Here is a 12,699-nt window from a genome sequence, read left to right as displayed (position 1 = left end):
CTTTGCACTGTGCCAGTGTTTTTTGTGAAAATTATTTTATGAACAAAAAGTGCATGTTTTGAATAAAGAATTGGTATTTGTCTTGTGGTCTTTGTCTTTGTCATGTATACGTTTATGCATGGGATGTTGAATCTTCAACTAATAATGAAAATATTGAATCCATGTAAACATATATGGGCCACAGTTTACTCTATAAATAATTCAAATTGCCAAAGTAGTTTCTTAAATTAGATTACTGTGTCTATATATAGACACACTGCCCCCTGCTGGGCAGGAATATAACATGATATGGTATACAACTGGATGTAACCGGCAGAGGAGGTGAACAGAAATTGATGGAAAGCACTTAATTTAAATATAACAAATTTCACTCAGTCTGAATATTTTGCACCATTTCCAACTCTTGCCTTCACAAATTAGCAATTTTGGTTGACACTTCCTCTTCGTACTTTGTTTAGTCTCCTTTCCCTTTTTAAGCTGCGAAAGCACGAGCACACTTTCCTAGAAATATGCCACATTTTTATTTTAGACAGGATTTCCAGAAAACAGGAAATAACACTCATGAAGTAACCTTTAAAAGTAACAGGCGCAGCATCCTTTGTGCTGCGTTTAGGGTACCGTTAGAACCTTAAGTAAAACTCATGACTATTAGTGACTGGGAAAAAACGTACAGCGATGCTCTAAAGAATGACTTGTACTGTGGGGTCTGATAATCAGACAGAATTTCAGTCTTGTTATTAATCACACAAGGGTTACTTGATTAACTTAAATAGTTAGTTAATTACAGATTCATCGCTGGAAATATGTCTGCTCTATAATTCGGGAGTCTGAAACCAGCACGTGAACGCAGCGTTTTCCGGATGTGACGTTGACGTTATGTTCACTTCTCCGCCAGTGTTTTTAAAAAAGCGGCGGTTGCTCCTCGAGCACCTTTTGGAGAATCAACAGCGTTAAGTCTTTTATCGCAATTATCCAACACTTTTACAAACGTAAGTGGGCTATATTTCTTTCTTTTTGCCCCGACGATGTGTAAAACTGTTAAACAGAAACAGAAAGCTCATTATAAAATAAAGGAACGTTTTTTTGGTGACCCAGGCGTTGTCTATATCGAGAAAAGCTAAGCTAGCTAAGGCTAACTCAGTACAGCTAACCTTGCTAACTAGCTATGGAGGTGGCTAGGTTATAAATGCTTCCACTACATTGTTGTAGTTTAGTATTAATCTACCGCTACATGATTTTATTCTATAGAGCTTTACGGTGGCAAGTTGTAAAACAACTGCAACTTTGTTTTGAGCAAACTAGTCATTATACAGTCTAAGTCAATCTGAAAAGAAAAGAAATCACACGATGTTGTTTGACATGTTGTCGTACCTGATTGTGGACTGATACACCGCTGTTTCACCGGAACCTCGGAGATCTTGTGTTAAATTACCCAAATTATTTTGGACACAACATTGCAAAAAAAAGTTCACATTATTAGTATACAGGGCGTTTATACGTGAAATATCTGGGTCTTGTTAGGAGTTCTTGTTTTTTATTAGCTCTTTGTCACATGTGTATACAGACACAACTTTTAATTAATCTGTGCTGTGTTCTCACTTTTAAATAGGATCCTGGTGTATTTCTGTAAAGTTGTACGCTCCTTTACTGCACCAGGATCATGAAGCGTCAGCAGTATGCAGAAGAACAAGGCCTTCTGGGCCCACTGTGTCCTGGGCAGAAGAAGCTGGAGGGGAAGATCTTTTACCTGGACTGTGTGAAGAAACGCTCAACAGCCCTGCTGCTGGAGGCTGTAGCCCTTCTAGGAGGGGTAAGCATGTGTGTCTGTATATTCTATGCTGTGAACATTGGCTGTTGTTGTGTATATATACAAGAATTGTTATCAAGGTTTGATCCAGGCAGTGACATTTTGGATACAAGCTATTATACAAGAAATTGGCTGCAACGTGCACTTGCATCAATTTGTCTGCCTTTAAAGTCAGAAGATAATCAAACATTCTGCCTGATAAGTGGCAGGAAAAGCATCTGGTTTGGCTGTAGTTTGTCTCAGTCTTGAAGAAGCTGCAAAGCGGCAAAAGAAAGGCACACCACATTTAAAAAAAAAATGTTAATGAAGCATTAAATGTGACAGTTGTGTGCCTTGTCGTACTGTTTTATTGTGTGCTAGAATAATGCACTACAACACTGCTTTGTTGTTATCTCCTTAAGTTATCAAAAGATCAAGGTCTGACTATGACACATGTCTCTCTTATTTTGAAGAGGGTCGAGAGTTTCCTGCACAAGGATGTGAGCTTTGTTGTGACTGGAAGCCAAGAGGGCACGAAGGAGCAGAAGAGTACGGATACCAAAGCAGGGGCAAAGGGGACAAGTGAAGAAGCCCAACATCCTAAAGCGCAGCAGCGGGAGAGCGTCCTCAGCAGTGACAAACCGCGACCAGGAACTCCTAGACCAGTGGTACTGAGCATCACACATGCATGTTTGAAAACCTTTCACAGTTTACAGTAATAATTTCAAAGATTTTCATTTGACTAAATATCTGTTAAGTTATCATCTTTTGCTGAATGAGGGAACACAGTGGTGACTGAGCCTATGACCTGCTGATGAAAGCCCTTGCATTTGCAGTGTTATGAACTGAGCTCTATGGCAACATTCCCAGAAAAAAATCTAAATTGGTGCACAGTTATTTATAATATTAATAGCATAAATGCCTGTGCACACACACACACACACACACTGTCTATGCTGTGGTAACCATTTCTTCTTGCCACCTGCTGGTCTCATGAAACAAATATGCATTAATCAACCAGCAGAACCCAACCCAAAAACCGCCAATTTAATGCACTGGTATAGCTCAAATGTCAGGACTTGGACAAGAACAGAGAAGAGACTGAGCGCTGGGGTGTGTGTGTGTTTTAGAAAGAGTGACAGAGAGAAGGGAAGATAAGGTGGGAGGTGGATTATTGCATGCAATGTTGCTGTAAGTTATTAAAGATGCACTACACAGGTTCACCCTAAATAACAATTAATAGACTCATATAAGTTCAACCCCTCACAATCATCACTTATGACCCACTAGAAGTGTGAGGTGGTGTATTTTTCTGCAGAGACTCTGCCCTCTCCTCTCTGTTTTTTTCTGTGTTTGAGACGTTTATGGGCATGTAGCCTTATATGGTCTGTATTTTTTTCCAAATGGATGTAATTTGATATTATATAAATGAGCAGGAACTCCGGTTTCAGTGTACGTGAGATAATACATCAATATAAAAATGTACATATTTGTGTGTGATTTAATGTATGGATTTCTTGTTAAAGAATTTCTAAAAATTCATACAGAGATACTAGTTGGTACCCTGATTAATATAAATGTGTTGTTGTGAATAGAGTGAATTGTTTTACATTATTTAAGAAATCGTGAATACTACACAACAGTATAAAACAAATACTTTTTTTAAACTTCACAACTTGTTTTCATCACAAACTCATTTGGACAATATTCCAGTGGATGTTACTATGAAATATAAGCTAGAATTAATGTATATCTTTGCTGTATTTTTCTCTACAGGCTTGTGGCAGCCGCGGGAAGGCCCTGCTTGAAAAAGCCATTCGCAACAATGTGAGTGTCAGTGCAGCCAAAATATGGCTTCTCTTTTGTGAATATTGGTGATATGCTGAAGACCAGCTTTTAATTTTTAAATCTTGACTTGAATCTGATGTCTCTGTGTTGTAGGAACGACTGCAGGGGAGCAGTGTTTTGGCCAATGCCCAATCATGGGGAGTGAAGATTTTGTATGTAGATGGTATCCTTTTGACAAATGTGTGTTCATGTCTATAGTGCAGTGAACCTCTGCTCACAGCAGATGGCACCACAAGAGTGCTTTTTGCTCTGTGCTGCTTTGTCTTACTGACACCAGCTGAAGATGTCTGCTGTGAACCGGCATATAAATATCACATTCTAAATCACAGAACTGGAAACATCTTGTATTGTTCCTTAATGCCATATCAGATGTCATTTTATATTTGAAACAGCTGACTCGAGAGAGCTTCAGCACGACACAGAAGAGGCCAGAGGTAAGATGTTTGGTCTGAATGACTTATCACTCCACCAGATATCCAAATAAAACCACTTTACATAAAAAGCAAGCAAGTAAATTATTTAGGAAAATTCTAAAAGTACAGGGCTACAATTAAATAAGCTCATATTGCTGTAATAGAATGAACATCTGCCTCTGTTCTTTAATATTGATAAGTCTTATCTTATACTTTCTTTGTTCTTGCAGAAGACTTACACCAAACAACAAGCTTCTCATGTTGTCAAAGGTCAGTTTATATACATGTATGTCGTACTGATGTGTTAATGTACCAACAATACTGTATTTCTGTGGGTATAATAACTTATTTAATGGTTTGCCTGTTCCCTTTTCACACAGCTGTAGCTTTGAGGTCTCCCTATCTCAAAATTGAAGACTTGAGCAGGTGAGTTTCTCCCTTATTCAGTATTTTGTGTGAGTTTTCTCTGGCAGCAGGGAGGATTTAAATCCAAGAGTAACACTTTAAAGAGCAGTCATCTGTCCTGCCCCCTTTGACATTTCCCTTTAGGAGCTGAGGAGATGTCAGTCTCTTTAGCTATGCTGTTAAATGCTTCACTGTGTACGCCAGCTAGTCCCTAACTGTGTCTGTCTGCTGTTTGGTGCTGAGCAGGTAGTGTGCAGTGTAGTGTTGTAGTACTCGATCAATCCCAAGACGACTTCTGAAGGTTGCTTATTGTTAATTGGTCTTGTTTGGTCTCTGACAACATGGACTCAGGATTTTATTTCAAGATCGGTCAAGACAGCTACTGCAGGGACATCACTAAATTGCCTGTTTGAAATTAACTTCACCTTCTTTACGTAACACTCCTTTTTTGCACAGACAATTTAGTGATGTCCCCGCAGTAGTTGTCTTGACTGATCTTGAAATAAAATCCTGAGTACTTGTTAATGTCAGGAGTATTGCAAAAAGATGGTGAGGTTTGTGCAGCTGAAAACAACATGAGAGAAGTGATAACATAAAGTTGCGGGCCAGACTCTGTAAAAAAGCTCAGTAAAGCTGAGGGAAGCTGCAAATTAAGGTAATAATGAGCTGTAGGTTCATCAGTTCTGTTACCATGGGCATTTGATACACTGTTAGTATAAAATGTCCATTATAGCTGCGTTGATCCTGTGTTTGATTCCAGTTAATCAAGAAAGATGAGCTGGAATGCAGCAAGGCAGAGGGAAATTACTTTCTAGACCTGCCCAGGTTCACGTGGTGGATGTTTAGTATCAGATTAGACCCTTTTTTGCATTTCAAGCATAATGACAGCGATACAACAATGAGTGGCAGTGACCCTGTCCCAGTGTTTCTGCCCTTCTTACCCCACTGGGCGCTGGTTGTAGAGGTTTGCATTTCAGCCCAGATGATTTTCTTAATTGACCTGTTGAGGAGTCCCGTCGTGTAATGTGACAAGGCCCCCCAGCGATGCCGCTCCCCAGGAGCCCAGAGCTCAAGCGGATACGATTTCTATTCCATGAGGCTTTGCAAGCTCCACTGCCTGTTTCTGCAGGGGATCTCTACGTGCTAACAGGTCTTTTCATTTGTCCTCTCATTTCAGTTAATTGAAGTGCTCCGGCTAATGCGTGTAGGCCATTGTTGTGAGAAATTGAACCCATGACATCTGAAGCATTTGAATATTAGCCTAGCTAGGGTTGATTTCAGATAGGTAGACAGTTCTGCAGAATGTGGTAATATATTTTCAATTTGTAAATGTGATAATGATGACGAGGTGTCAGACACTCTGAGTCAGTAGACTGGCCCTTGGACTTTAGTCACCCATCAGCAGTTATAATTCAATAAGCTATTTATTATATTTTTAACTGTGCAGTAGTGACTAACGGTACAGTAATGCTGTACGACACTGTCATTTAAAAGCCGCAATTGTCTGTGCAGTTATTCAGCTATGCACTATTCTTTTCAGTATCATAATTTATTCTTACAATACTCTTGAATGTATATTCAACATATGATGATGCACTTATTTCTTATTCTTATCCCTATTCATTCTGTTAAGTATGTGTATTTTTATATTTTTACACACTTGTTATTGTCATACTTCTTATCTAATACTCTATGCCCTCTAGTCAAGTATATCTGACTCTGATAACAATACTCACAATATTTTTGAATCTGCTGTGAGGCCGGGAATCTCCAGACACCTCATGATTCGATTTGATTTTGAATCAGAGGTCTACAATAAATAAAACAATAATAGATCCATCTTGATGCATGAAGATTTTTGATTTCTGTACATGATTTATTTGTCACTGTTTGAATATTTGCTGCTTTCAAAACAGCATATTTATAACAATCCATCTATATTATCGCAAAGCACTTATCCTATCCAGAATTGTGTGGGGGCTTGAGCCTATTCAAGCACACATTGGGTGAGAGGCAGGGTACACCCTGGACAGGTCACCAGACTATCACAGGACTGACACATAGAGACAGACAACCATTCACGCTCACATTCACACCTACGGACAATTTAGAGTCACCAATTAACCTGCATGTCTTTGGACTGTGGGAGGAAGCTGGAGCACCCGGAGAAAACCCACGCTGTGACACCCAATAGACGGGCTCCAGCTGGCTGATCATTGTCATTGTAAATGATCCATAATTATGATTGATCGATGAGCTTAGCTAAGAATGTAAACACAACGCACATGGGTACGTTCATTATGTCCATCCATTAAAAAATATACAGTCCAGTCTAACAAAATTGTTGTAGGTGATCGATTTTTTCCCCTGACCCCTAATCTACATTCACATGTCAAGAGTTACTGCATTGTATTTTTTTAATTTTTTGTCATGTATCACTTTTTTGATGCTATTTTTTAAGCTTTGATGTACATTTTTGTTTTAAATTCTGTTGTTTTGTTTTCTAACCAGGAGATACAAGCCCTTGCATATGCAATCTATGACCTTCCCCGATCTGTGGTACTCGGGCCGATATAGCCCTTTTGAATGTCCTCCACCTCGGTTTGAGAAGCAGGCAGAGCAAGGAGAGAATAAAGCAAGGTTTGTTTAACTGCCATTATTTGAAGGGTACTTTCAAACCATTGCTTTGCCATCAAATGGTTTGGGTTCAAAAGTCTGCTATGAAGGATTTAACATCATTGTGTTTCATTCTTTGTAAAGTAGGGAGAAGAAAAAAGTTAAAAGCAGCACTCAGGACAAACCTCAAACCCCGCTCAGCTGCAACCCTTCACCTTGGCGGCCACGCAAAAAGGACCTATCTTACTGTGAATGCTGTCAACAACCCTTCACTAATCTGGAGGAGGTGGAAATTCTTAACTTAAGTTACCACGTGTGATTTTTTTTTTTTGCCTTCATTGTTTGGCTTGTATTAACATCTGTGACTTGTGGTCTTTGTTCGTCCTCGCAGCACTTGCAGTCTAATCAGCACCGCGAGTTTGTGCTGGATCTCACAAACTACAGTGTGGTGGACCAGCTCGTGACTGAAATGCATCCGGGATTTAACCCCAATCCAGCTGAACAATCAGAGGAAACACTGAACCGGTGAGTTTTTATGATCACCTAGTAATGTCTAGGGTTGACGAATTTGCATCTTCTAGTATAGCGAAAGCATGACCCACCCTACTCTGCCTTATTCTGCCTCAGATTGGTTTTCTAACTTTCTTGCTCTAACCCTAACCAGTCTCAATCCTCTTGCCTAAATCTAAGCAATCCAGCTATCAGAGGCAATGAGTAATAGCCAATGAGAGTGAGAGTACGGCGGGTCATGCCTTTGCTGTCCTAGGAAACACAAATTTGCCTTGAGTTGGGTATTGAACTTGATACTTTTAAGGGTGCTGACCAAAGTACGGCGGTACTACCAAGTATCAATTCATGTTTAATCAATTGCTACCAGATTTGATTACCTAAGAGTGCACCTGGGTGAGAATGCCAGACTCGTAAAGCAAGCAGAAGCTAGCCATGAAGTTCCATGGGTGGCTTTCGGGACGCTTTGCGGTGCTTCCACCTCCTTTCTGAATCCGGCGTTTGCGTTTTTTGGTGGAGACAACCGAGCACAAGAGTAGTGGAGTGCCCCGAAGCTGGGAAGCTGAACACAGAGCTGTGTCAGCTTCTCAGTGATAGTTTCTGTCCCTCTGATCTGTTTTCTTTTCAGTTTTGACCTAGATGTAGCCTAGTACCACTGCTGTTTATGATTGTGTTTTTTAAATCATGTACTTATTTCACATATTTGTTAGTTGTGTCTAAACAGAGAGCAAGAGGGATGAGTAGACACATACACATACAAGCAGACAGAGATGTATGTGTGTGCTATTGCTTGTTGACGAATGCTTTCAGCCTACAGAGAGAGTAAAGTACCAAAAAAAGGTACTGTTGGGTACTGGTACTGAATTTAAAGTGCCTGCAGTGGTAATGGTATTGGTTCATATGTGAATGGTCCCTAACCCTAGAAGTTTTCTAATGTTGTGAAGTTCCTGTAGTTTTCTTTTTCACTGGACTACAATAAGTTTTGTGTTTAAATTGTTATTTAGTATTTTCTATGTTCTCCTTCTAGACCATCAACTCCTTTGCCCATCTGTGAACTGGAGCCTCTCACTGATGCTGAGACGGAGCATGCTGTCCAGGCCCTGCAGAGACAAGGTTCATCATTCAATATTCACATTTCCAGCCCTACCAGGGGTCGTCTCTCCTCTGGCCCCGCCAGCCCATCACAAGGAGTTGAGGTCCCCATCCCAAATCCACCAGCCACGCCACCTGCTGACATCCAGCCTTTGACTCCTAACAAAGACTGCCAGCTCCCTGACAGCTGTCCTCATGGTTTAAGTCCAGTCATGCCTGTTTTGATTGCTGAATCACAAACCCATGACTCGGCAAACCAGCAGCCTGATACTCAGCATCTCTCCCCCTGCCCTGACACCCCATCCCCAGACCCCTACTCCCATCCCCCAGTCCTCAGCCCACAAGTCCCTTATCCCTCCTACGTTATGGAGCCACACTGTCTGTACTCAGACCCTCCTGTCCTCAGTCCTCAGCGGTACACCGCAGACGAGGCTGTGGAAGGACACAGTTGTGACATGGACACTGCAGAAAGTGTGGCTGCTATATCCACCCCACATTTTCCCTCTATGGTTTTGACAAATGAAGAAACAGTAAAGGGATCAAACAGAGGAAGTCTTTCAGGATTCAATGAGATCATGTTTCTCACCAGTGGTTTGCGGTGTGCTGCGCTGTCACGTAGATCTCGTTCCCTCCCTCGGCACTCAGCGACAGCACCAAACCCCAGAAAGCGATGTCGATCAGCCAGCCCCGAACACAGCCGGAGCAAAAGGAGGAGGATTACAGCGGAATTTGGCTACAGTGCTAGCTGGACTGAACAAGAGCATACATCTGCCAAACCAGAAAGTGACATTATTAAACCTGAGGGCTGTTTATTATTTGATAAGGACCCTTGTCAGATAATGCAGTCCTGTCCAAACCCAGAGGTCTCCTCAACATGCACTGTGGACCCACATGGCTCAAAACAGACTTTTACTTTGGTTTCTGTTCCTACAGTACAGAATTTCACCCGGGCACCAAATCAAATGGACATTTTAGGTCATGGTGGCACTTCTGTTGCCTATCAGCCATCATGGCAACTCTCCTCAGAAGCAAAGACATGTGATCCTTCAGTTCAGTGTCCCAGTGATAAACCTCACAGTGCGTTTTCCAGTCTAGACTCTCAGCGTTCACTGTCCCACTGCACCTCAGTGTGCATCGAGCCAGCCCTCATCCCAGACTTAGCCGCACTCTCTTCATCATCATCAGACTCTGATTGGGACTGTGGCCTGCTGTCACGACTTGGACCTACCTCTGCTGCTCCCCTGTCGCCAACTGAGCAGAACTGTGAGCTCGACAAGGAGCTCCTTCACATGCCGTGCACCTGGATGCACGACACCAGCTACGAGTCACGTCTACACACTGTCTTACAGCCGTCAACCCCTGCACCCTCGCTGTGTGGGGAAGAAATGGACCCTTCGGCGTTTTCGAGGACTGTGGTACAGATTGTTGAGGTTCAGCACTGATGGTTATATTCTTGATCACTTAAAGAACTGGAAGAACCACTACCTGGAAGCCCTTTTTACACAGATCTCACAACAGGGCTGCAATGACCCTTCATTACACCGCCTTTGCTTTTTTTAATACAGAACCAAACGACAGGCATAATGCTGCCCCAGTGTGTGATTTTTAGATAGCATGCCGGCGTTCCAGAAGCAAAAGAAGCGAGACGAGTAACACAACAGTGTCTGCCTCTAGTGTGACATAACATACGCGTCAGGCAGTGCCAGCCAATTAATAACATGGCAATGATAATCATTTACTGTCTGTGTTATATGGCGGTTGATCTCGTCCTGTGCTCGAAGGGTAGGGAGCTCCTGGACCTCAGTGTCTTCCCAGTTTGTGGACAGTTTCGGCTGCTGTTCTTCTTTGAACTAGCTGCTAACTGGTTTTTAAATCTCTCGGCGGTAGGTTGCACATATAACACGTCAAAACGTCACACCTGTATCGTCCTGCTGGCTGTCCCTTTTACGTAGAAGTTGACCTTTTACTGTTAACATCTCTGCTGCTGGCTTTAAGGCGAGACAACTCTGTTTTCCCATTCTGCCCTTGTGTTTTTATACATAACGGCGAGGCGGAATAACATCACATTCATGCTTTGAACAAGCAATGTAAAAGGGGCTTTTGACTTGCAGCTGTGTTTCCAGCAGCAGGGAACAATGGGCAGCACTTGAGCTCATCAAAAAAGTAAACGAAGTGTACACTGAATAAATATTTAAAACTTAGTGCAAACTAAAATGTAATATTTAGCTGTTTTTACAGATGCAGATTTTTATTTTTACTTTTTATTTTATGTTGCAGTAGATGTTATTTAGCGGATGCTGCATCTTCCCATGAATTTGAAGAGCATCCATCATCATTTTTTCCTCTCAACCCCTAATCCTCCTCGCGCATAGAAGCAATATTCTGTGTGTCATGCTGACTTCACTCTTTCAGCAGCTATGTCCGGGAACACATGATGGTATTGAGATTTTAATGAGGCTTTTCTGAAGGGGGCAATACTCAATTACGGTGAGTGGTGCGTCTGGATCAGATCCCACTTGCACCGGTGTTGATGAGGCGTCCGTAGAGTGGAGGACTCGCACAACCTGTGAGACTAAAATGTGTCTGATTAATGTCAAATGGCCTTTTCTGCCTTTTGAAGGTTGGCCAAAGGACAGGCTTTGTCAGGGAGAGACAACTGCTTCACAGTAGTGTGCTGCAGCTTCAGGGAAGTTTATTATCTTCACTTGTCTGTTTTTAAAGTGTAAGGTCACCAGGCATTCTCGCTTCACCTGCCTTGTCATTGATCAGCATAATAGACAAAACTAAAAACCCCATGTTGTTCAAAAGTCGCACCTTCTTCTGAATATCTTGCATGGACATTTAAAACAGAACGAAACCACACATGAATTCAATACATGGAAGACTAGAAGTTCTCTCAGGAAACTGATGTAAATTCTTGTACAGTGTTTTTAAATAAATGTTTTTATCCATAAACATCTCCTGTGGCATACTTCAGAAACACTTTTTCTCGGGCAAAGCAAAGTTAAGAAGGGTTGTGAGATGCTGAGGATAATTTTTCCCGATGTCTTAATAAATGCTGACTCTGCTCATAGGCTACAGGAGAGCCAAATGGGGAAGGAAGGATGAGGCAAGGGCAGCAGTGGGTCGATGTGTCCTGTTTGGCTCATCAGCCTAGCTTCGAGCTGACACAAACAATATTTGATATCTCATGTCCAAGCCTTGTTACATAACCCTTAACTATCCAGAACTGTTGGGATGAAGGGATCCTTTGTATGGGTGGGCAGGCCAAAACCGATTCAGCTTCTCCACAAAGATAGGAGAACAATCCTGCTCTTTAATGTAGAGGTTTTTACCGTGTAGACTTTGTTGCTAAGGGAAAAGAAATGTGGGATTTGTGTCTTGTGATAGTGATACAAAGCTCAAAATAACAATAAATATTTTGGTCATAGTAACTTCATCCACAGACTCCCATCAACAAGATTTTGTGTGGGAAAGTGACAGGTGGAGTCATGTTTGATCATTTAAGTTAATAACAGCTCTCTGTTAACGCTGTGTGAACATAAAAGTTAACCAGTTTTATGTCATATTATACAATTTTCCTCTATAGTTGTCAAATAGAGAGGGTAAGTCCCTCCCGCTGGGACTTACTTCAGAAAAAATGAGTACTGAGGTTAACAGCGAGAGACATCATTTTTTGATCCTGTTTGCATTGTTCCATGAAATTACACATTTGTAAATTTAAAAGATAATTTTTCAAGTCAAGAAAGTTAGTTTGTCTTAAGACTGAAAGTTTGTATGTGTTTTCATATTAGGAAAGATTGACTCGTACCATACCGAGTAGGATTACCCCCGCTTCCCCACCACTCAGAGTGCCAATCGCAAGATCCCAAACCCAAACTAAGGAGTCAACCTTTGCCTATGCCTACTATCAACACATTCTCACTCCGACCTTTTTGTCGCATATTGACATGTTTCGTATGACGACGTGAAAGGTACCCTGGGAGCAGTTGTTGGGTTTAGGCAACAAACGTGGTTAGGTTCAGGAAAAAA

At 41.6% G+C, this 12,699-nt stretch overlaps 1 protein-coding gene across 2 annotated transcripts; it reads left to right on the top strand.

Annotated features, from left to right (window-relative positions):
• Positions 1–892: 892 nt before the first annotated feature.
• dbf4b (DBF4 zinc finger B) lies at positions 893–12,004 on the top strand. 2 transcript variants are annotated; one of them, XM_050060851.1, is made up of 12 exons: positions 893–989; positions 1,610–1,810; positions 2,260–2,454; positions 3,563–3,613; positions 3,728–3,797; positions 4,004–4,068; positions 4,278–4,317; positions 4,428–4,473; positions 6,964–7,092; positions 7,216–7,354; positions 7,460–7,593; positions 8,603–12,004. In XM_050060851.1, exons 2-12 carry the CDS (start codon positions 1,661–1,663, stop codon positions 10,107–10,109), a joined length of 2,526 nt encoding a protein of 841 aa, XP_049916808.1. In that variant the 5' UTR covers positions 893–989; positions 1,610–1,660; the 3' UTR covers positions 10,110–12,004. The 2 variants fall into 2 exon arrangements, with proteins under 2 accessions (XP_049916808.1, XP_049916807.1); XM_050060850.1 differs by having other exon boundaries at positions 7,213–7,354; positions 8,603–12,003.
• The last annotated feature ends 695 nt before the right edge of the window (positions 12,005–12,699 follow it).

Source organism: Epinephelus moara, chromosome 13 (assembly GCF_006386435.1).
Source record: "Epinephelus moara isolate mb chromosome 13, YSFRI_EMoa_1.0, whole genome shotgun sequence".
NCBI classification, from domain to species: domain Eukaryota; kingdom Metazoa; phylum Chordata; class Actinopteri; order Perciformes; family Serranidae; genus Epinephelus; species Epinephelus moara.
The sequence above is the reverse complement of the archived record's forward strand: the minus strand, read 5'-3'. Positions and strand labels throughout refer to the sequence as shown.